Source organism: Pseudonaja textilis, chromosome 17 (assembly GCF_049901715.1).
Source record: "Pseudonaja textilis isolate UNSWEBS1 chromosome 17, rPseTex1.2, whole genome shotgun sequence".
Classification (NCBI taxonomy): domain Eukaryota; kingdom Metazoa; phylum Chordata; class Lepidosauria; order Squamata; family Elapidae; genus Pseudonaja; species Pseudonaja textilis.
Window position 1 is genome coordinate 5,501,604 of NC_142006.1, and position 23,754 is coordinate 5,525,357.

At 49.9% G+C, this 23,754-nt stretch overlaps 2 protein-coding genes across 15 annotated transcripts in view; one reads left to right on the plus strand and one right to left on the minus strand.

The window, feature by feature from the left end:
* Positions 1–9,548, minus strand: part of LOC113444025 (cholesterol 7-desaturase nvd-like) — a 10,865-nt gene extending 1,317 nt beyond the window's left edge. The window contains exons 1-6 of the mRNA XM_087914730.1: positions 7,758–9,548; positions 3,279–3,467; positions 1,897–2,075; positions 1,492–1,617; positions 425–544; positions 6–182 (exon numbers count right to left, since the gene is read on the minus strand). Coding sequence (XP_087770856.1) covers positions 6–182; positions 425–544; positions 1,492–1,617; positions 1,897–2,075; positions 3,279–3,467; positions 7,758–8,106 — 1,140 coding nt within the window. The 5' untranslated portion in view covers positions 8,107–9,548. The remainder of the gene's footprint in view (positions 1–5; positions 183–424; positions 545–1,491; positions 1,618–1,896; positions 2,076–3,278; positions 3,468–7,757) is intronic.
* A 1,801-nt stretch (positions 9,549–11,349) lies between these two features.
* Positions 11,350–23,754, plus strand: part of GRIN1 (glutamate ionotropic receptor NMDA type subunit 1) — a 32,578-nt gene continuing 20,173 nt past the window's right edge. For 12 of the 14 annotated variants that reach the window (XR_015739749.1, XR_015739748.1, XR_015739750.1 and 9 more), the window contains exons 1-5: positions 11,350–11,605; positions 16,988–17,122; positions 18,485–18,661; positions 22,083–22,145; positions 23,024–23,124. Coding sequence is in view for 10 of the 14 variants with exons in the window: in XM_087914487.1 (XP_087770613.1) it covers positions 11,357–11,605; positions 16,988–17,122; positions 18,485–18,661; positions 22,083–22,145; positions 23,024–23,124 (725 nt within the window). In the remaining 4 variants the exon portion in view is untranslated. The remainder of the gene's footprint in view (positions 11,606–16,987; positions 17,123–18,484; positions 18,662–22,082; positions 22,146–23,023; positions 23,125–23,754) is intronic. The other 2 variants (XM_087914489.1, XM_087914494.1) reach the window with 1 other exon arrangement.

The window sequence follows — 23,754 nt, forward strand, 5'->3', positions numbered from 1 at the left end:
CTCACCTGGACTCCCTCAGCCCACAGTATCAGCTTGGCTATGAAGGACGGTATGTTGCGTGGGTAGTAGATTTGGTGGACCACGTGCTGCAGAAGCGGCTCCAGAGGGATGACAGTCTGAACGATCAGCCCCTTGCCCAGGAAAGCGTGTCTCAGGGCCAAGGTTACCAACCCAGGACCGATCTGAACGGAGAAGACACAAAAAACACCCAGTTAAAAGAGTCCATTTTCCCCTCCAAACTGTATTCAAACTAGACAGGGATTAAGCAAACCAAAAAACACTCCAACAAATCAAAGAGTGATTATTACTTTTATCTCTCTCTCTCTTTGGGAGAGGCAACCAATTCAACATCACAGTAATCGATGCAGTCCCTGGCTTGGGACAAACACCGCCCTGTCCCTGGAAGGAGAGGATTTCGTCGTACCTGCCTGGCCGTAACATGTAGATCTAGGAAGGGGACGGGCTTTCCAAAGAACGCCACGTGGTGAGTAAGAAGCATGACTGAACAGTGTCCATTGGGCTCCGGCTCGGGCTGCCACTCTGCCTGGGAAACAAGCATTGCATTGACTGGAAACGCGCCTGCTGCTTTGGCGCCAAAGCCCCCACCAGCCCAAATGGATACACACATGCACACACATGCACACACACACACACACACACACACACACACACACCCAGGGGTGGGATTCTACCAGTTCGCACCTATTCCCTAGAACCGGTTGTTAACATTAAAAGCAGTTCGGAGAACCGGTTGTTAGAAGAAATTACTGGCCTAATCCTGTAAGGAAGGCAGGAAGGAAACATTCTGGTGTTGCTTACAGAAACTGCCTCTCCGTTAACCCTTTTTACATTCTTGGCAGGACCAGACTTCCTGTCTCAGGAACTTCTCTGGAGTTTTTTTTCCCCTCCTTTGCTGGTACTTTGCTTGCGTGGAGTGACCATTCAAAGTTACAATGGCACTGGAAAAAAGTGACTTATGACCATTTTTCACACTTAACGACTGTTGCAGCATCCCCACAGTCACGAGAGGCCAGGCGAGGAGATGTGTCCCTCTATGTGATATTGAGTTGGCCACACCCAGCCAATTGCATGACCACCAAGCCACGTCCACCCAGTCACGTGACCACCAAGCCACATAAGCCACGCTCACAGAATCGGTTGTTAAAAATGTTGAATCCCACCCCTGCCCATACCGCTCCTTTCTTTCCAACATTACCCACGTTCTGGAGCCTCCCCACATATATTGCAAGCAGCAACCGGGTAGGACAACAGGGAAGGGGGTCTCCTCCAGGCCTGTCGTCCTCCGAGGCTTAGTAGCCGAGGCTTTTGGCCCGTGTTTAACGTTGGCTTTCCAAACATAGGAATGTAGGCAGCTTTGGCCGCTCCTCCCTTCTTGTGTTCATGTTTAAAGTTGCGGCAGCGCAGCGTCCTTGGCTTTCACAACAAGAAACTGGCCCACTAGGATTTGGAACCAGTTGCTGGCTGCCTTACCTCCCAGGTGTGCCTGAAAAATGCCCAGCAGTGGTTGTCCGTGAAGCGTAGATCATTTCCACTCAAGACCGAAGGATTATGAAGAAAGGAAAGGTGAGCTACATCGGCAGCATTCTCCGGAATTTCCTGCCCGGGAGGGAAAGGAAACAGTCACCTAGCTTGGCCAGAGGCAACTTAGAAGCACACCTTTCCCCAAGACCCAAGAGAGTCACTTCGACTGCCACACCCACTGAACCAGTGGTAAAAATATTTGAATCCCACCCCTGGCGGGAGCCCATCTAACTTTCAAACCCCAGAACCGCCGCTCTGCACCCCGCCACTTCTCCCATTCCGCTCCATCCCGCACCCCCAGGTTCGGTTTGAAAAGGTGCCACCGTTGGCCTCCCCTCAGCGGTCCACAGCTACCTCGATGTGCGCGCTGACAAAGTGCTCCGTTGCAGCCCGGAAGGCCCAGTCGGGCGACAACACCTCTTCCTGCTCGGCCACTTGCCATGCTGGGCTCGTGCCATCACAGTGATACCACACCATGATCATGTCGTTGACTTCACAGGATGGCCAGACTTTGGTGCTTGCAAATTCAGGCACTGGAAGATAGGAAGCAGGAGAAAGTAAAAAAAACGCCTCTTTATGGACCGACACGCCATCCCAAGAGTGTAGGATTTCCCATCGTCGAGGCATACAAGCAAAAGCCAAGCCAAGAGTTCATTTATTTGTCCCCGTGGCTGCACTGAAAACAGGACCGAAACGGTTCAGCAATTTATTAATGATTTAAAAATAATCAGCCAAATAAAATTGTGTCCAAGATTTTGGAGGTCTGTCACTAGCTACATTTCTAGGAAGGAATTAAGAGGAACAAAATCCATTCTGGTTCCCCTGTTGCTAGGCACGGCTCACCTGATGCCTGCGCCAACTCATCCCCCGGAGAGTCAAAATGAGATGTCTCCCCACCCCCATAGCAGACAAAGGCCCTCCGTGATGCTCAGGGACACCCTTGGTTGCAACACCACAGCCACTAAGAACAACTAGACACAAGGACAGTTTTTTTCCCCAACGCCATCACTCTGCTAAACAAATAATTCCCTCAACATTGTCCAACTATTTACAAAGTCTGCACTACTATTACCATTAATCTTCTCATCACTCCTTATCACCCATCCCCTCCCACTTGTGACTATATGACTGTAACTTTGTCACTTGTATCTTTACGATTTATATTGACTGTTTCCTAGTATGATTTGATTGTTGATTGTACCCCATGACTGCCATTAAGTGTCGTACCTAATGATTCTTGACTCATGACGAATGTATGTTTTCTTTTATGTACACTGAGAGCATTTGCACCAAGACAAATTCCTTGTGTGTCCAACCACACTTGGCCAATAAAGAATTCTATATTCTATTCTAATTATAGTTATCTCGTTAAAGTATGAATTAACAAAATTATAGTCAAATGATTGTTCAGTAATGATGTTAGGTTATATAATTGTTGATTGATAATATGAGTTATTATGTAATATAACTATAATGGTGACTAGGAAATGGATGCACAAAAAAAGTGGTAAACCAACCGATACACTGTTTGTAAATCTATGAAGGAGGATGATATTTTTATGTTTTATGTGTTTTTGTTTGTTGTTAAAATCAATAAAACTTTTTCAAAAAAAAAAGAATTCTATTCTATTCTATTCTATTCTATTCTATTCTATTCTAAGCCAGTCACGTTCAGTCGGGCCTAAACCCCCTGGTGCTTTCTCCCTTAGCCCCAACAGAAAATGAGACCCTGTCACCTTTTTTGGCATATGGGATCTTGACGCAGCTCCCGTCCTTCCCAGAGAACATCCAGCCGTGGAAGGGACACTCAATGCAGTCGCCCACCACACGGCCACCGATTGCAAGGTTGGCCCCGAGGTGCGGGCAGTAAGCATCCAGAACATACACTTTCCCGTCCAAATCTCGGAACACAGCAAACTGTTCCCCTGGGCGTATGGAGAAAAGGATAAAAGTAAGTTTTTCTTCCTTTGCTGGGAAGAACGCGGCATCTATTTCACAAGGTGAGTCAGGATCAAACCCCTTTTACTAACCACGGAGACAGGCCTGCGCATCCTTTACAAAATTCACAGGAGGTGCCTGGGTGTGAGTCCATGGGTGTGAGTCTGTTTCCTCTGAGAAGCTCACAGGCAGATTGGAAAGTCATTGTGCTGCTGGCACACAAAAGGCCACTTCGGACAGCCAGCAGCAGCTCTCCAGATCCTCAAGGTGTTGTGGTTCGCTGGCAGCAGGTGCGGATGGCTGAGGTCTTGGAGAGCGAGAATTCAGATGAGGGGCCTGCATGTGATGCAGGAATGAGGCCAGGACTATCGGAGAGTGGGGTGCTGCCTTTGGAAATTGTGGAGGCTGGCAGTAGTGATGAAGAGGTTCCCGAGGAGCCTGTGCCCAGTGCGCATGCACGCATGGCTGCTCGTAGGAAAGAGCAGTTGCAAGCAGCATGGGCGACTTGGGAATAAGGCTGCAAGGTGATGGCCCCTCCCATAAGGGATAAAAGCCAGCCTCTGGGGTTGGCTTCTTTGCAGGAAGCAAAGAAGTTCTTTCAACTCCAAGTTTTTGCGGAAGTCCTGTCTATTCTGGTTTGGTTTTGGAGACTTTTGGATATTTCCCTGCAATTAATCTTGTGTTCTTGGCAGCCTTTCGTAACCTTGAAAGGTCTTCCTCTTATCTGGGACAATTACTTTCAATCATTCTTTGTTGTGAATGAGCAGAATTCACAGAGACGCATTTAAAAGGTTTGCTTTGATATATGCTTTGTGCTTCTTTGATTTGAACAAGGCTTGGGTCAGAACACAAGGGGGAATGGAAGAAGAGAGGAACTTTCTCTTCACCTGTCCCAGGCCCAGTTTCAACTGCAGTGTGTGAAATTGAGTCTTACAAGACCAGAAATGGACTTTTCACACTTATTTAGGACGGACTTCCCAACTCCTTCAAGGAGACGTAAAAAGACAGCATGCCCCGCTTCTCCAAAGAAGATCTGGCAGTCCTAATTACTGCAGAAAAGGTTGGTGATGGTCCCTGCCCAGGTAGGACGTAGCCCCTGCCAGGTGTATCACACAGAGCAATTCTCCTCCACCTGCTGCTCCCCCCCCAGATGTGTGAATTGAGTCCCAGAAGCCTCTGAGGGCTGGGAAATCCTTTCAGTGGCTCCACATCTGCTTGGGGAGTTGCTGTGCTCCTGACCATGAGCAAAATCCTCAGAGTCTTCGGCCAACGCAAGCGAGCGAGGCAGCCTGTGAGGCTGGCAACTCGAGACAAAGCGGGGAGAAGGATGACCGTTCCAGGACATTTCGTCCAAGCTGCCCTACCTAAGGAAACGGGTACTACTCTAGGGCCTAATTGCAGCCAAAATGCCACAACAACCAGCTTTTCTTGCTTTGCTCTGTGAGGGGAAAAAACTAGAGAAAGAGACACAAGAGGTCACTACGTCAGTTTGGTGTCTTGGTGAAGGTGCCGGCTGAGAAACCCCCGTGAGGCCCGCCTGAGGCGGGCAAGCTGGCTGGGTGACTTTGGGCCAGCCCCTCTCTCTTGGCTCAACTCAGCTCACAGGACTGTTTTTGTGGGCAACCCAGGAGAGGAAAGAAGGGGATTCACCACCTTGAGTTGTATATGAAAAAGAACAAAGAGAAGAGTAACAAGGTCATGCTAAGAACCTAACTTCATAGAATTTAGTTTATCCTCTTGTTCTCTAATTTCAAATGTCAATCTACTCATTTCAGCACATTCCGATGTTTTCTTAATCATTTCTCCTCTGAGGGTATTTTCTCACTCTTCCAATTTTTAGCAAATACAATCCTAGCCGCTGTTAATATGAGCTATTATGTAATATAACTACAATGGAGACTACGAAATGGATGCACACAAAAAGAGTGGTAAACCAACCGATACACTTGTCTGTAAATTCGTGAAGGAGGATGAGGTTTTTATGTTTTATGTGTTCTTGTTTGTTGTTAAAATCAATAAAACTTAAAAAAAAAATCATGCTAAGAACCTGTCTGCCTCCACCGCTTCTCCTCTCCTCCTTTTTAACCAACCAGTGAAGGATCACACGTTCTAAGGATTGTTGGCAGACATGGCCAGTTCATTTCCCCAATCGCAAGAATCTCTTACCAACTGGCCTAGTCTGAGTCCCAAAGCATCTTCAGTAATACTAGCAGAAGAACAACGTTGGTTTCTGCCTAGACGAATCAGTTTGTGCAATACATTTGATAGCACAATAAAGCCATGGATCAGAAAACACGACAGATTTCTGGATGGGTTTACTGTGGTAAGAGAGAAAACCTGCAGGCAAATTGGAGCTATTTCAGAGATATTCATGGTGGTGCAGGAACGAAATCGTTTCTAATACCCTTCAGAATGTGCTGGCATTGTGCCATGAGGAGGGAGGGCTAGTTTGGTCAAGTGCTAAAAACTGGAGACAGTGAGTTCTAGTCCCGCCTTATCCATTGGAAGCCGTGTGTCAGCTTTGGAATCCTTCTTCATCGCTGCCACATAGCTGGAGAAAGCGATTTAAAATTGAGTAGCTCTTAGTAGACAAAATAACTGATTTGGTTAGTTCAAGGTCAAAGAGGTTGGCGGAGGAAGAAAGGGAACTTACTTTGAGATTGGTTCGTGTGATGTGATGATGAGTAAAAAGGGGATGGTTTGTAGGCTGGGACATTGTGGAAAGTCCGGGAAATTTTGGGTTTTAAAATTCCACAGATGGGCCAGGTGCTATTCTAATAAAAAAGTACTTTTGAGATTATGCTTGTCTCGGAGTTACTGATCGGAAGGGAGGTTCCCTGACGCTATGAGGGTAACCATGAGCTCATCACTCTCTCTCAGCCAGCCCATCTCAAGGGGTGGTTGTTGTGGGAGAAAGGAATATTAGGCAAGTTTGCTGCCTTGAAATATTTGCAAACAATCAAATAATATAAACGAACAAACAAACAAATAACTAAATGGCTTTTCTTATTAATTTAACAAGAATGAATTATGCAAACTGTGTTTATTATTATTAACTTGGCCTTGGGAAAGTATCCCACCTTGTATAAGCCGAAGCTCTTCTGACATAATCCCATGTATTGAGCAAACCCCAAACCACGCATATTCCACCCCTACTGAGTGGATGCCCTCAATTTCTCGCTGCGCCCAATTTATTACCGCGTTTCTCATATAATAAGGCCAGGTCTTTCTTTTTCTTTTTTTGAGCCCCGAAAAAACGCCTAGGCTGTCTTTTCGGGGTGTGTGTGACTTAATTCCCCCCCCCCCTTGCATCTTCGAGCGGATGGCTTGGATGTTGACCTCGGTGTTGGGGGGCACTTCGTATCAGGGTCAACGCAGGCAGCACCATATCCGGGTGTGCAACAAAAGTACTTGCTAACAGAAAGCCCCCCCACCATTCCCCCCCCCATTTCGCATGTTTTAATATAGGCCTTAATTTGGGGGGGAGGGGCTTAATTTCATTTCATGCCTATAAAACATGCTGGGACTTCCTATTGGGGGAGGCCGTATTGTTGGAGAAAGAGGGTGTTATTTTGGTTTGTGGCACAACGAGTCTAGGCTGGATTTGACCCTTTTTATACACCTATGGGCTCATTCCCAAGAGTATTTATTAGATGGTAAACACACTGGATCTCCTTGCTTTCTATCCTTCCCCCCACACACCCACACACAAAAAAAGCCCCAACTCTGTGAGACAAGTTGGGCTGAGAGACCCCAGGGGGCCAGTCCGTTCCCTTCCGAATCCTTGCCAGCTCCTAGCCTCTAGGCCAGCACCTACATTCCCACACCAAACGGGACTCCCCGCGTTTCTGGAGTGCCCCTCTTGTTTAAAAAGCCAAGCTGAACCAAGGCAGGGAGGGAGACAGAGCCGAGCCGGGGTGGAGGGGAGACGGATCAGTCTTCCCATTAAGGGGTACAACTCCCCAATCCTGGGAACTACACGAGCCGGACCATCGGCAGCTGATCTCCCGCTTGGGCGGGGGAGGGGGGGTTGGACTAGATGACCTACAAGGTCCCTTCCAACTCTGATTATCTGTTATAAAAAAAAATCTCTGCACCTGCCCTGATATCCCCGCCACAGGCCCCGCGTTTCGGCTGAGAGCTGGAAAGGGTTTCCGCGGCCATTTGACATACTCGAGGGCCGCTTGTTCCACCGCATTCCGGACCTCGGCTGCCCGCCTCCCTCCCTCCGTTCTTCCGCTCTCCCTGGAGCGTCGTGGGAACGCAGAGCCACTCACCCAGTGCAGCCACGTTGCGCACCTCCCCTCGGGCCAGCTCGTCTGAGCCCAAGAGCCGGAACCAACCGTTGGGGTAGGAAGGCAGGACCTGGCCGGTCCGCCGGTTCCGGCGCATCCGCGCGGCGCTCTGCGCGCGGGTCCAGCCGGGCTCAGGCAGGTAGCCCACCTGGTCCAGCGGGCGAATCAGCCGCTTGGGCCGCAGCGCCAGCCAGGCCACGCAGCCTCCGGCCGCGACCACCGGCAGCAAGAGAGGCGGCAGGAGCAGAAGCCAGAGGGTCGGCGGGGGCAGGAGGAAGAAGGAGGCAGCGGCAGCAGCTCCAACGGCCCCTAGGAGCGCGACCAGCCTCATCCTGAAAAGCCCGGCTGCTGCGCGTCTCCGCGCCTCTTATAGCTCCAGCCGGGACCCGGGGATCGGGGTGGGTGGGTGGGGGGCGTCTCAGCCGCTTCTGCCGGAGCCGGGGCCGGCCCAGCCCAGCCGCAAGGGAATGACCCGCTCGGGCGCCTCCTCCCCGGCCTGGCCTCCTCGCGCACCTGCATCCCGGAAAGGAGTGGGCGACTCAAACGCCCGCCGGCGGAACTCTCGGCCACTGGCAGCTCCGGCAGAGCCCCGTCGCCCCGGTCCAGCCCAGCCCGACGAGGCCAGGAGCACCCGAGGTGGCCATGGGCGACAAGCGGAGCTGGAAGAGACTCTGGCCAAGGGGAAGGGGCTGGCGGGGTTAGAAAAGGAGACCCTGCCTTCTGTCCCCTCGCGGGCCCCTCTCTCCAGCCGGGACGGTCCCAAGTAATTCACGATTAATCGGCAAACGGCTATTCCCTATTTCTCCCGCTTCCCCGACTGGGGCAGTGGGGAGATGGAGGGGGAATTGCCTGCTCGGGAAGCCCCCAAGGATGTCCTGCTTGGGAGGCAAGAGACCCTCCTAGGGGCACAGAGGGGGTCTCCACACTCTAAGGGAGCCTGTGAGCCAGCTCTGCCCGCTTTGTAGGGAGGCACTTCAGCACCTGGGCGGAGGGGCAGCTGCAATGTTAACCCTACGGCAACTGCCTTTCTAAATCTGACGGGGTTGGGACCCCAAATGATAAGGCAGGGCTTCACGGGGACCCACCGCCAGATCGGGCCCTGCTGCTGAGAACTCAGAAAGGCCAAATGGACCGCAGGGTGGTGAGGTTTCCACAAACTTTACTAGGGTCTTGCACGGACAGCAATGCTTGCCAGAGCACACCATGGCTTTCTCCTTTGTTGAGATAATTGCAAAGCCCACCCGCCCCCAACCCTAATTTCTCATAGCCTCACTTTCTGAGGCTTGTGTTTCTCACCACCACCACCACCACACACACACACCGTTGCTATTTTCATTCCTGTTCTCAAAGCACATTTGGGAGATGTGGGACACCAACATAGTGAAGTGTTTCTATAGCAACGTGCACTTTTTAAAGACGTCACCAGGACCGGTTTGCGTGGCTGGATTCTGGGGCTGCTGGAAAGGGGTGGGTGGGGGGTGGGAAACGCAGTTCTTTTGTTCTGAACAAGGTGTGGGGTGGGCTTAATCTTCAGCGAGGTCTGTGGGTGTCAAAATGAAGATATATATATATATATAGGAATTCAATCCAACCCTGTCACTTCGGCAGTATTTGCCATTGTCTATACTGAATGCCTGCCCGCCTCTCTGCATCTTTGCAAAACCTCTAATTTGCTGGTGGCAAAAAAAAAGCTGTTAAGAGGAGGAAGGCTCCCCCTCCTGCGTTTGTTGAAGGCCTTTCAGACGAGAATAAATAAGGAACCAGTATTTGTTGCCATCAGAAGCGAGGGAGCGTCCACATATAGACTGGGCGAAACCAGACTCAGTGGCAGTAACTGTGAGAAGGATCTTGGAGTCTTCGTGGACAACCAGCTAAATAGGAGCCAGTCGTGTGCAGCGGCAACCAAAAAGGCTCATGCAATCTTAAGATGCATAAAGAGAGCGATACAATCAAGATCAAGTGAGGTATTAATACCACTCTATAAAGCCTTAGTAAGGCCACACCTAGAGTACTGCATCCAGTTTGGGTCACCACATTATAAAAAAAGATGTTGAGACTCTAGAAAAAGTACAGAGAAGAGCAACTAGGATGATGAGGGGACTGGAGGATAAAACATACGAAGATCAGTTGCAGGAACTGGGCCTGGCTAGTCCAGTGAAGAGAAGGACCAGAGGAGACAGGACAGCAGCCTTCCAATATCTGAGGGGTTGCCACAGAGAGGAGGAAGGGGTCAAGCTATTTTCCAAAGCACCCGAAGGCCAGACAAGGAATAATGGATGGAAGCTGAACAAGGAGAGATTCAACCTGGAAATAAGGAGAAACTTTCTGACGTTGAGAACAATCAACCAGTGGAACAGAAGCCGTGGGAGCGCCATCACTTGAGACTTTCAAGAAGAGATTGGACTGCCAATTGTCAGAAATGGTGTAGGGTCTCCCCCTTGGGCAGGGAGGTTGAGCTGGATGACCTACAAGGTCCCTTCCAACTCTGATGATCAGTTATCTGTTAAGGAGGGAGAGGCTGTGTCTGCTCGTTTTGACAGTCACAGGACGATTCCTAGCCAGGTAGAGCAACACCTGGACCACTGCCCGGCCTGTACTGCCCACCAGGACACTCCTGCCCAGTATGATCACTGCAGGGAAGCCTCCTGTCCCCTTTGCAGTGGGGGGCATAGAGCCCCCGGGGGTTTCACTGTCCCCTCTCACAAGAAAGGAAGGAGACCTACGTCTTCCACTTGGTCCCCAGCTGCACAGGTGCACATCTCCATAAATTGCTGGGCTGTTCTGTCCGCTATGTCGGGAAATAATTCTCTCACACCCCCACCACCCTTCCTCCCCCCACCCCCCAGGACTGGTGAGCTGCTGTCCTGCTCGCCGTGTCCTTTGGCTTTATTTAGGTCGTCTCCCTCTTCTTCCTCCACAGCCAGTCCATCCATCCATCCCTCCTTCCTTTCTCCTCCCTCTAGATCCCTCCTTCCTTCAGTTGGGCTGCACCCCCCAACCAGAGGAAGCAATCTTCTTCTCGCCTGAAAAACAGGTCACCTGCTTTGGGGTCGGTTGCCTTGCGAAAGCTGAAAAACCGTGCGGGCTCGGGCGTGGGGGGGTGTCGTCCTTGGAGCTGGGGGAGGGGGTTGCAGAAAGGGAGGACAGAGCGGGGGCATCCTTAGGTGGCTCTTTCCTGGCAGAAGCCCCAGGTGACCCCCACTCCCACCCGCTACTTCCCTTTTCTTCTATTCAGATTCCGGGGCGGTGCGGGGAGGCGGCGGGGGGGGTCTTCTAGAAACCGCTGGCGTGGAAAGAGGGGTGGGTGGTTGGTTGGGGTGGGGGCTCCCTCAGGAGCTGGAGGGTTTGGCCGGGCGGGGGCTGGCTTTCCGGGGGCCCCTCCCTCCCTCCTTCCTTCGCTCGCCCCCGCCCCAGTCGACGCGCCGCGGCTGCCGCAGTGGCAGGTTGGCGGAGCCCGCCGGGCGTCCTCTCCCGCGCGCGCCCCGCCGGACCGAGCGACCGACCGAGCGAGCGAGGCGGGAATTCAGCACCGCGGAGAGCGGCTGGGCCGGGAGAGGGAGGGGGGTCCCCCGCCGGTCGCCATGCGGCTGCTGCTGCTGGCCGTGCTGGTTTGGTTCTCGGTGGCCCGCGCGGGCTGCGAGCCCAAGATCATCAACATCGGCGCCGTGCTGAGCACCAAGAAGCACGAGCAGGTCTTCCGCGACGCCATCAGCCAGGCCAACAAGCGGCACGGGACCTGGAAGATCCAGCTGAACGCCACCTCCGTCACCCACAAGCCCAACGCCATCCAGATGGCTCTCTCCGTCTGCGAGGACCTCATCTCCAGCCAGGTAAGGCGCGCGGGACGGGGGTCCCCCCCACCGCCTTGCAAGGGCTCTTTGCCTGCCCCTTTCTCCCCTCCCCACCCTCGAAACCCGCCCCCTCCTCCCTTTCGCCCCCCCCCCCGGCAGGCTGGAGAAATTTGCCTCGGAGCCCCAGAAGCGGGGTGGAGGGGGTGAGAAGGGGTGGGGGGACCCCTTCCAGAAAGCCACCCCCTCTCCCCAAAGCCCCCTTCCTTCCTCCTCCTCCTCCTCTGCCCCGCCCCAGGATGAGCGGTGTGAGCATCACGGGAGGGGGTGAGGAGGTGAGAAGGGAGGGGGTGAGGAGATGAGCGGTGTGAGCATCACGGGAGGGGGGGAAGGGGGAGGGAAAACTCGGGTGGGTGAATGTGGGGGGCTGGGATCAATCTGGCTCACATAATAAGCCAAGGCGGGCACAGGCATGTAAACGTGCATCTGGGTGGGGGCGGCTCTTTGCAAGGCTGAGCGGGAGCGGAATGGCAGGGAAACCGTCGAATGGGAAGGGAGGAGCGCTTTGCCTGCCGCCCCCAGTCGCTGCAGGGCATTACTTGGGAGCGAGCACTCCCCCTCACACACACACACACACACACAAAACCCACTGGTGCTTGAACCCTGGTGCGCAACCCCGCAATCCAAAGCCGCTGCGGGCACAAACACAAGCTTTCTCACAAACCGGGGGTGCGGAGGGTGGGGAGAAAGGATCACAAAACCACCCCTGCACACACACACACACACACACACACACCTTGCAGGTTTACAGGTAGACAGTTTTTTTTTTCTCTTTTAGAAAATGTAACCCAGAAACTCGACACTGGGTTAAAAAGGAAGGGTCTCGCAAACACATCCTCGATGCCAATAAGCCTTTTTCCTAGGGAGAAAGAGGAGGACCAAAAACCCAGCCAGGTGTCCTCAGGCCAAGCTTGCTTGCTGCCCCCCCCCTACACACCTGTTGGTTCTCCTTTTGGCTCCAGAGCCAAGGAAGAGGGGGTGCAATTCTTGAAGCTCCCCCACTGCCAAAACAGCAGAAGGGTGCAGATTAACCAGCTGCCCGCCTGCCTGCTTTGAATCCCAGGGGTATCCCAAGCAGCTTCCCCAAAATCCACCCCGCATCTTGTCTTTTTTCCCCAAAACCTCAGGGCTGCTTTGCTTCCCTGGGTCCTGAGCTGACTCGTAACCCCCAAGAAATCCAGTCAGCGGGCCCAGAAGGGACTGGAAGGGAGTCAGGATCTCATTTAAGGGATACGAAACAGGAAAACCAGGCAGGCTCGGAAGCCACCTCTGAGGATCTGACAAGCCAGATACTCTAGAAGGAGTGAAAGGAAGTTCCTCGCCTCACGACGGACCAGTTAAACAGCAGCAAAGGGACAAACCTGCTGAGACAAACTATAGGAGGATATAGGCGGGGATAAACGAGGACCAGAGCAAAACTTTTCCCCCGTGAGGAGGCCTGGAGAGAAATTCCCGAAGGAAAAGGGCCATCCGCGGAGCTCTGCCTCTGCCTTCCTTCCCATTTTTCTGGGCAGGATGCCTGGGAAGGCCGGTTGCTAGGGAACGGGAGTGGGAGCTGGAGACCTCTCCTCTGCCGTCCCTCGCAGGTGCCCAGTCAGAAGATGAGCCTGGAGTGTAAGGGAGGAAGGACGGCCACGGCAGCAGACGGAGGCAAACAGGACGGCTAGGAAAGGAGCAGGCAGGGAAGGCGATGCTCCGTCCTTGCCACGCAGCGCCAGGAAAGGCTTGCGTGGCCAAGAAGCGGGATGTTCTGCAAACCGCTTAGGGCTGAGAGGGAGGCACTGCCTTTGGTGAAGGCTTCGGTATCACGCAGCCACCGAAACACACACACACACGCACATACCCTGCAACCTGGTTCGGCCTCGTGCAGTAAGCCCGCTCATCTTTTTTACAGGGAACCGGCGGGGGTGTATGGTGGGGGGGATGAGCAGAGTCATTGCTTTCTCTGACATCTCTTCCCTCCAACATGGGGAGGCTCGGATTAGAGGCTTTCCTATAGTCCTCGCAATCTGCCCTAGGGGCTGGATAAATTGGTGGTTTAACTTGGTCGATAGTCATTTCGATGGGCACGAAACCTAATGTGTGCATTATGATAATCGGGGATTTTTTTTTTCTCCAAATTGGTCCCCCAAAGCGGTTGGATGGTATACGTCACAGAAGGGGGAAAAAAAATCTGCATACATTTGTTCTGAGCCACGCCCTTTTCCAATAAATCAAACACAACCCAAAAGGAACAGAAACCTTGTAATGCTTTCACAAAATAATTAGCTGTGATAAGCACAAGCCTTGCCAAACGGTGTGAGACTTGCCAAAAGATAACAGACAAGAAATAATGTGCAATACAAGAATCTTCAAATACAAACTCAGGATACTGGAATGTCCACGAGGCTGGAGTTTCAAAACGTCTTTGCCTTCTGCAAAGTACGTTTCTTTCACAGCTGGCTTTTATCTTCTTGAAGGAGAGGCCATTACCTTGCAGCCTTACTCCCGAGTTGCCCGTGCTGTTGTAGCTGCTCTTTCCCGTGAGCAATCCTGCACCCGTGCGCACTTGGCACAGGCTCCTCGGGGACCTCCTCATCGCTGCTGCCAGCCCCCACAATCTCTGAAGGCAGCAGTCTACTCCCTAACAGTCCTGGCCCCTCATCTGAGTCCTCGCTCTCCTCAGCTCTCCGCACCTGCTGCCGGCTAACCATAACATCATTGGTTAATTTGGCCCATTGCAAATCCAGGGCACCATCCCTTGATGGGCAGGCAAATGCTAGGGTTTGCTCAAAGGCTCCATGGATTTGAACAGCCCAATTCTTCCCCAGAGCGGAAGAGAAGAAAAACTAGTTCCCAACCTTACATTGCCTGTTCCCCTTGCAACCGTCCCCACCAACTGCCCCCCTCTTTCTCAGAATCTCAACGGACTCTTTCACCTGAAACATCCCTTGGAGAGAAATTATACTTCCACACTAAATATGCAGTTAAATAAATCCTATTATCTAGCCTGCCTGCTTCGCAGGGACTCCTTTTGACCCTGGAAATGCCCTGGAAAGATTCATGCAAGTCAGCAGAAGCCAAACAGCCTCGGGAAAGCTGACGCGTGTCACACGCCGGGCGGCTAAGGAAGTATCTACTCCAACTTGCCCCAATCTAGTACCCTGGGAGTTACTGCCCAGAACACCCAGTGGGCGTCAGCTGGTGAAGCGGATTTTACCACCAGCCAGCAGAATTTTATCGCAAGGATAACACGTATCTCCCAAATCATGCCAGGAGATAATAAAATACTGCTTTTGTTTTAATAATAGAAGACTAATGAAACGGAATTTCGCAGCTAATACCAATTCTGTCCGGGTTCCCTTAATACGGTCCCAGAATTAGTTCAGTTTTCTTGATTTGCATAAAATGCTAAACTACAGCTTGCTGCTGTTTCTAGCCAAAGAAGCGTTTGAAATGATATTTTAAAATCCCAGATACTTCTACGATCACGCAAAAAAAAAAAAAAGCTTCAAATGGAATCGTAATTCCATCACAAAAAGCAAATTTGCAATATTTCAGAAATGCCACTTGTCCTGCCCAAAGGAGACGTTCAGGAAATATTCTTTCATAAGTGGCTAACTAAGAAGAGTACAGGTAATCCTTGACTTACAGCCTAGTTGAGCCCAGATGTTATGTTGCTAAATGAGACGTTTCTTCTTAGTTTTGCCCCGTTTTATGATTGTCCTTGCCCCATTTTGTTAAATGAACCACTGCAGCTGTTAAATGAGTAACATGGTTGTTACTACATGGTGAATCTGGCTTCTCCGTTGACTTTGCTTGGTTAGGGGATCACAAAATAGGATCGCATGAGCTCAGGAGAGTGAAATTGTGTCACGAATAGGAACCAATCGTCAACTATCTGGATGGAAACCATGTGACCAACTGCAACTGTCACAAGTGTGAAAATAAGTCACTTTTTCCAGTGCCATCGCAACATTGAACAGACACTAAATGAACTGTTGTAAGTGAAGGACTATCCATATCAGCTCAGAGACACTGACCCTTCTCAAGTCCCAATATATATAGTCGTATATTCTGTATAAGCAGGAAAAAAACAGAAGCCTGATTCAAGCCAAGAGGACAAGACAACAGCAATAGCACTTAGACTTAGACCCTTCATAGTGCTTGACAGCCCTCTCTAAGCAGTTTACAGAGTCAGCCTCTTGCCCCCAACAATTTTGGGACCTCATTTTACCCCCCTTGGAAGGACGGAAGGATGAGTCAACCTTGAGCTGGTCAGGATCAAACTGCTGGCAGTGGGCAGAATTAGCCTGCAATAGCAATAGCACTTAGTCTTAAATACCCCTTCACAGTACTTTACAACTCTTTCTAAACAGTTTGCAGAGTCAGGCTCTTGCCCCCAACAATTTTGGGTCCTCATTTTACCCATCTCGGAAGGATGGCAAACCGAGTCAACTTTGAACTCCTTTGAACTCCTGGCTGTGGGCAGAATTAGCCTGCAATGCTGCATTCCAACCACTGTGCCACCACAGCAGATAGATAGATAGATAGATAGATAGATAGATAGATAGATAGATAGATAGATAGATAGATAGATAGATAGATAGATATAGACAGACAGACAGATGGCAGAATTAGCCTGCAATAGCACTTAGACTTATATACCGCTTCACAGTGCTGTACAGCCCTGTCTAAGCAGTTTACAGAGTCAGCCTCTTGTCCTCGTTTTACCCACCTCGGATGGATGGAAGGCTGAGTCAACCTTGAGCCTGGTGGGATTTGAACTGCTAAATTGCTGGCAGCCGGCGGTCAGCAGAAGTAGCCTGCAGTACTGCGCTCTAACCACTGCGCCACAGAGGCTCTAAGCCTCTGGCGCTATAAATCAGTTATGTGAAGGCTTCTAAACACACCAGTCTTGCACCGAGGGAGGTTCTCCGCTTATCAGGGCTCACAATTAGTTCTAACGCGAGCGTTTGGTTTTTCCAGCGGGCAGAACTGATTGGCAAATGGCTGTGCAGTCTCACCAGGTATCTCCTCTCTTTAAAAAAAAAACAAAACATCTTTTCCCTCTTTTAAACAAGAACTGACAAATGGATAATGCTTTCTGTGGCATTTCGAAAGCACATTTTTTAAAAAAGTTTGGGGGATACAGAAAAAAATCTCTGTAGGACATCGGCTCCTTTTGTAGTAGAGAAATTACAAAGCCAGACAGAAGCCAGGTAAAGGCATGCATGAAGAATATAATTTCCCGCGCCGTTCATTGTTCTGGAGGCCATTGTTCATTTCACTGGTGCAACTACTAGTATTAGAAACAGCGGGGGTCTCTGGGGCAGAGACAGGGTCCCGTGTGTGACCCAGATGTTGGTGTGCTGTACCCTACAGGTGTATGCCATCTTAGTGAGCCACCCACCAGCTCCAAATGACCACTTGACACCAACTCCAGTGTCATACACAGCTGGGTTCTATCGGATTCCTGTCCTTGGGCTGACAACGCGCATGTCCATATATTCAGATAAGGTAACAAACTCATTATTATCCTGACGACTGTTATTATTACTGCTGATACTAGGGGGCATATATTATGATAAGAGATAGAATATTCTCTCCCTTCTTGTGTTCCTTGTAATTTAAATTCCTTGTTTCTTGTCTGTCCCCTAGAACAATTCTGAGCCCTCAAATTTACACAACATTCCTTCAGATACTTGAAGACAACCATCGCGTCTCCCTGTAGTCTCCCCTTCTCCAGGAAAAACATATCAGCACCATCAACTTTTTTTTATAAGTTTTTTTTCCTTCCAAGCCCTCTACCATCTTGGCTGTTGTCTTCTAGATCAGGGGTCACCAACCTTTTGGACCTCAGGGACCACCAAACTCATAATTTTAAATCCCACGGACCAGAGACCCTGGAAAAATCCCCCAAAAAGTCTGCAGGAAAATTCTCCACCCCGTTTTCCTACCGATCGATTGTTCTTTATTTGGGATCCCAGCTCCGTTCTCTGGGGGGTGGAGAGAGAGAGAGAGAGAGAGAGAGAGAGACTTTTGGCTTCATGCAAGGAAAGCAGCAGAAGCAGCAGAAGTCTTTCTTTCTCTTCCCCAAATTCCGTCAGAAATGAGTCTTTGTGAAACTTGTCGCACTGCTGCAGCCTCTTGGAGCAGGAGGCCTTGCAGGGTCCCCAAAGACTCATTTCTGGCAGAGTTTAGGGAAGAGAAAGAAAGACTTCTGCTGCTTTCCTTGCGTGCAGCCAAAAGCAGAAGAAGAAAGAAGCGGAAAGAAGCAGCCCGGTGGCCAGGCGAGGTGCATGGGGCGCGTGGGGCAATTTCCCCCCTCCGTCCTTTCCCTCCTCCCCTCACTACCTCATGTTGTTCGCAATGCAAGCGACGCAAGCCTTGTGTTCCCGCAGGCCATGTGGGCAGCGCAGCCTTGTGTTCCCGCACAGCCTGGATTAATTGCTTTGTGGGGGACATTTCTCTGCGGACCACCAAAATTTTCTTGCGGACGACCAGTGGTCCCTGGCCCACTGGTTGGCAGCCACTGTTCTAGACACGCTGGTGACTTTCCTATTCCTAGAACTCAGAATAAGTGAGACAGGCCATTGAGAGACAAATGAATAAGAGTCCTTGCTTACCGCCTGAGAGTGATCTATAGATCTTTTAGTGGTCAGCCCAGGGAAACAAGATCTTTTCAAAAGCAATTAAGCTTTAGAAAGATCTATCAGGGCAAAGTAAAAGGCTTACAAACCATCCCTGGAGAACAAAATGAAAAACCTACCGTTTGTTTTCTGGATTCTCTATAAAGGCAACCACTTGTGCGGAAAACCTTCCACCAATGTAGCTCTTTTCTTTTCAGACATTTGATTTGCTCCTGTCTTTCGCTTGCAGAGTATTCACCTGTCCTTCCTACGAACGGTGCCCCCTTACTCCCACCAGTCCAACGTTTGGTTCGAGATGATGCGCTTTTACAAGTGGAACCATATCATCCTCATTGTCAGCGATGACCACGAAGGGCGAGCTGCCCAAAAGAAGCTGGAGACCCTCTTGGAAGAGAAGGAATCCAAGGTCAGTATCCCCCACGCTCTGCTACCTAAACGTCTGTGGATACAGCAGAACCTTTAAAAGTCTCAGGCTTGTTGTATGTACGTAGAGCCGTGTATGTAAAACACCTTCTTTCTTCCCATTGTTAACATGACTAACATTATGCTTTAAGCATCAACGGTGTCTTTTGAGTAGTACCTAACGAAACTTTGTACTCTTATTCATTTCACTTGCTTTACCATGGTCGAAAACCTTCTGCATTAAAACAAAAACAAAAAAAGAGAGAAAAAAAACAAAAAAACATGCAAACGAAACCGGCAACAACTGTGAAATGAGGAGAAAGATAACCTGGAGCTTTGCAAATCCCCATTTTCTCAATGGCGAGTGTGCTGATAAAGAGAAAGCCATCCAGAATAAGCAAGGAAGCTATCCAAGGCCTCCTGGCTTCTTGTTGGCCAGCTGTGGTCAGAGAGAGAGAGAGAGAGAAAGAGAGCGTGAGAGAGAGAACATAAGAGAAAGAAAAGAAAAGAAAGAAAGAGGAAGGAAGGAAGGAAGGAAGGAAGGAAGGAAGGAAGGAAGGAAGGAAGGAAGGAAGGAAAGAAAGAAAGAAAGAAAGAAAGAAAGAAAGAAAGAAAGAAAGAAAGAAAGAAAGAAAGAAAGAAAGGGAAAATGGTTAGCTGAGCATCTCAAGTCCTAGTACTTCTGTGGGCTCCCTGATTCCTGCTGGCCTGGTCTTGTCAGAATACTTTAGGGGTCATACTTGGTCTTGGACAGTAGCACAATCCTTGGCTTCCAGTTACATGCCTTTCTGCCTCTCCTGTTCTCCCTGAGCCACTTCAACATTCCTTCTAAGCTCTTGTCCCTTTCTAACAATGTATACTGCCAATCAATTTGCATCGTACGATGGATACACCCTCTTCCATAACCCAGTTCAGAGAAACTTAGAATGAGCGTCTTCTTCCTCCCTGCAAAGCATTAAAATGTCACCTTTATTGTGATACAATAACTTGCAAGGCAAAAGTTTTCTTCCGTATTATAAAAACAGTAAATTATGGCGCAGACGTAGCTGTAGCCTTTTTCTACTGGCTGTTATTAACTCACTGGCTTCGTGGCCTTCTCTGGCGAACACGGCTAATAAAGAGAAACCGGAGCCATTTTCCCTCACGTCTAGACAGACCTCTGCAGGAAAGAGAGGGAAAATCACATCAAAAGATTTCCCCTCCTCAACTAAATTTCTCGGCACACACAGACAACGAGCGGAGCAGGCAGAACTCTAGCTAAGAATGGCTGCATTTCTATGTTTTAAAGGTTTCCCTTTAATAAATGGACAACACTCACTTATGAGATCTTATCCTCGCCCAGAAATGCCAAAATCCTGCAAATGTCTAAGGACATGCCAGTCAAGAGGCACCCAGGCTCTCTTTACGAGCTGACCTACATAGATGAACCTGATTCCTGGGCACTGAATCCTCTTTGATCTGACAATGCTGGCTTTGCAGGGCCTTTAGACCAGCTGGGTTCATGACCATCTGGATATTATATCAGATGCTCCCTGCAGCTGTCTCTGTAGCTCTTTTTGGGGGGGACGGGACAGTCTTGATAAAGGGATCCATCTGATGAAATGGTCAGATGGCGAGACCAGCAGCCTGCGGCCAAAGAGGCGACTTTAGAGTAGGTCTCTCTCTTTCTCGCTTTCTCTCTCCTTTCACTGAGTTACTCAAAGGTCAGATAAGCCCTACTCCAACTTCTGAACAGCAGCAACAGAGCCAGCTGGCTTCTGAGCCTTCCTCTTTTTTGGGGGCTGCTTTGACTGCATGGTCCTAGCCAGGATTGTTCCAAAGGATGCCTCGGTTCAGTGCTATCTAGCCAGTCCCATTAGGATTGCAACCTTCTGGGACGCCACCTGTTCCGTAAGGGGATGTGGCTCGGCTCAGAGATCTCCCCCGAAGCCCTGGCTATGACCCGCGGCGTGGCATGTGAACGGCTTCCATGTACTTTCCATAAAAGAGGGTGTCCACCTTCCCGCAAGCCTCCATTCCAACCAGTGACTCCGAGACCAACACATCTCGAAAGTACTTTAATTAGAATAGTACCCGGCACATCTGTGGCAACCCGAATCTAAAAGTTTTGGGGGGCTTTCCACAATTTCCCCAACTAAAAATCCACCTCCCCTCGGCCGTCGTCACATCACATGGCCCGATCAACGATCCGTCCAAAAGTAAGATCCTTATTCCATCCTGCGCTATGCTAAAAGTGACCTTGGACTAACGAAAGAATTTTATTTTGTCTACTTAGAGCTACTTAATCGAAATCACACACACACACACACACCTTCCATTCTCCCCAGGCTATGTGGCAGCGTGGAATAGGGCTTCCAAAGCTGATAGGGTAATCTCCCTGTCAACCACGCAGTCACCATAGTTCAGGAGAGGCTTCATTTGTGTCCTTGTGAACCCTGGAACCAGCTGCGAATGGCGGTTTGGCCTTAGGAGTTTCAGGCGTAGATGATGGAGCGGAAACCTGGACTCCCTTCAATTTATTCCACCAAAGTTCTTCTCATGCTTCCTTCTCTCTCACTCTGAAAGCTGGAGAAGGCGATGAGAAGGAATGTCCCATTTCATCTTTGCGCATCCTCCCCATCCCTTGCATCTCTCTGCATCTGGCCTCTTTTTAGAGATCTCATTGGATGTCTTCACAGCCATCTGGAAAGCTGCTTATCCAGACCAGCTCCTGTGATGACCCAAAGGGGCGTGGCACAAAAATAACCAAGTCACCAAAGTAGAATAAATTCCCTTTCATGCCTCCAACTTGGCCCCCACTGTCCACTTATCCTCGGCTGGAGATCAAACTCTTCCGAAAACAGTCTACAAAGGGAAGACATGCAGTCCAAACTCAAAAGTACAGATAAATTAGAAATTAAAAAAAAAAACCAACACAAACCACACTGAAGTAATTAACACGGCAGGCCAGGGTAATAAATTGCAGACTTCCAAAAGATAACGAAGCAGCCACGGTTGGGAGAACGCCAAAACGCCAGATAAGCCTGGACAAAGATAATTCACGCTTTGCTTCCAGCGAGGTGCTGTGTGCAAACGCCCCTTTTTATATCCTGTTCTCCCAGCTGCAACTAATGAAAGGGATCAGGGCCCTTTTCTCTCCCGTAAGCCACGTTGCTCCCTTCTCCGTTCCTCCCTGCGTGCCCTAGGATGAAGAGGGGGTGGCCCTAAGACATAGCAAGCAAGAGGGGAGCCAGGGTCCACTGGGGAGGGGCCAGAGGCCCCCGTCTCTCCTGGGTTTTGCGTGCTCCAGGGTTATAGCATTCCCTTTTCACAAACGGTGGAGAAAGAGTTGGATATTGGATTGCTTTACTACACGTCATTTTTTTTCAGCTGTTTATAATATTCTTCTGTGTCTACATATTTTTTCTGTGCACATTATTCATCAGAGTAAAAAAAGGAACTATGACAGCCTCGAACAACTATCCTATGACAGCAAGCGAGGACCCAAGGTATATTTGCATGGACAATGCACGCCGCCCACCAACCTAACTAGCAAAATGATGAACTTGGCCACAGGCACAAGGAAAAATTAATTAAAAATCAAAATCCGAATCGAAAAAAAAAAAAATATGTATCAAGCAAGCGAGCAAACTCCATGTTTTTGGTAGCACGTTATTTTATGTTGGGATAAGTTTGGTTTGACCCTGAGAATGGAAATGTAGCAAGCCAGCCCTGGAAATATTTGTTTTGGAGACATGCATGTAAAGCAATAATCAACTTGCAAGTATTTTTTTTCTTTCTTTCTTGAAAAATTGAACCAATCCCTTCCTGCTGTCCTTTCCTTTCCTCTTCTCCCACACCCCCCGATAAAAAGAAACGGTTCCTTGGTGTGAAAGTTTCACTTCGATTCCCCACGTTCCCAAGATGAACCTTGTGCATTCTCAAAAATTTTGAGTTCCCCTGGTTTATTGTTTGGTTTTGTTTTTCTGAAAAACAACACTGGTTTGAGTTTTCAATTGCATTTCAAATAAACAAATATGTATCTATGATACTTACATATGCCTTTTTTCCTCTTTTCTCTACAAATGCACGCCTCTCTTTGAGTCTTGAGTGACTGCATGCACAGTGCAAAAGTTTTTTTTTAAAAAAAAAAAAAGTAAAGAGAAAACAGTACCGATTCATGTCAAAGAAAGGGGAAAAAAAAACCCTAAGAGAAAAAGAAAAGAAAGAAAAAAAAGAGAAAAGAAAAAAATAACTTCCCTCTGCCCTTCCTTTCCATGCCTAGCAGTGCTTTGAAAGAGGGATGGAATTCTCTTTCCTAAAACGCATGGTTCTGACCCAACTCTGTGGCCTTTGCGCTAATCCGTCTCGCTCACACCAATTGCAGGCCGAGAAGGTGCTTCAGTTTGAACCGGGAACAAAAAATGTGACTTCACTGCTCCTGGAAGCCAAAGAAGTGGAGGCTCGGGTGATTATCCTGTCCGCAAGGTAAGCCCTCGACCTAACTGCCACCGGCCTTTCCGCGTTCAGGCCTTGCGCACAGAAGCCGGAGCCGCTGGGTCCAACGATGTCCTGGCCCCTTATTCCTGGGGGCGCCCCCGCGAGAAGCAGTAGGAGCGAGGTAAACGATACACCGGATGGGGATCCAGTCAAAGTCGGATTGGTTCCTGGCACGGTCACAAGGGAAACCCACAGGCCCACAGACAGGACAGGGAAAAGCTGCTCACCTGGCCAGGTGACAACAGCTTTAGACAACAAACCAAGGAGCTATAGAACGGGAGGAGTCCCACCGGGACCTGCACCGTCATCCTTCTAGTAAGCAAACCCTTTGGCAGGTGCAGGTGCAGGCAGCTGAGGTCTCGGAGAGCGAGGACTCAGGTGAGGGGCCTGCGCGTGATGCAGAAATGGGGCCAGGACTATCGGAGAGTGGGGTGCTGCTTTCGGAGCTTGTGGAGGCTGGCAGCGGTGAGGAAGAGGACCCCGAGGAGTCTGTGCCCAGTGCGCATGCACGCATGGCTGCTCGGAGGAAAGAACAGCTGCAGCAGCATGGGCGACTCAGGAATAAGGCTGCAAGGTGATGGCCCCTCCCATAAGGGATAAAAGCCAGCCTCTGGGGTT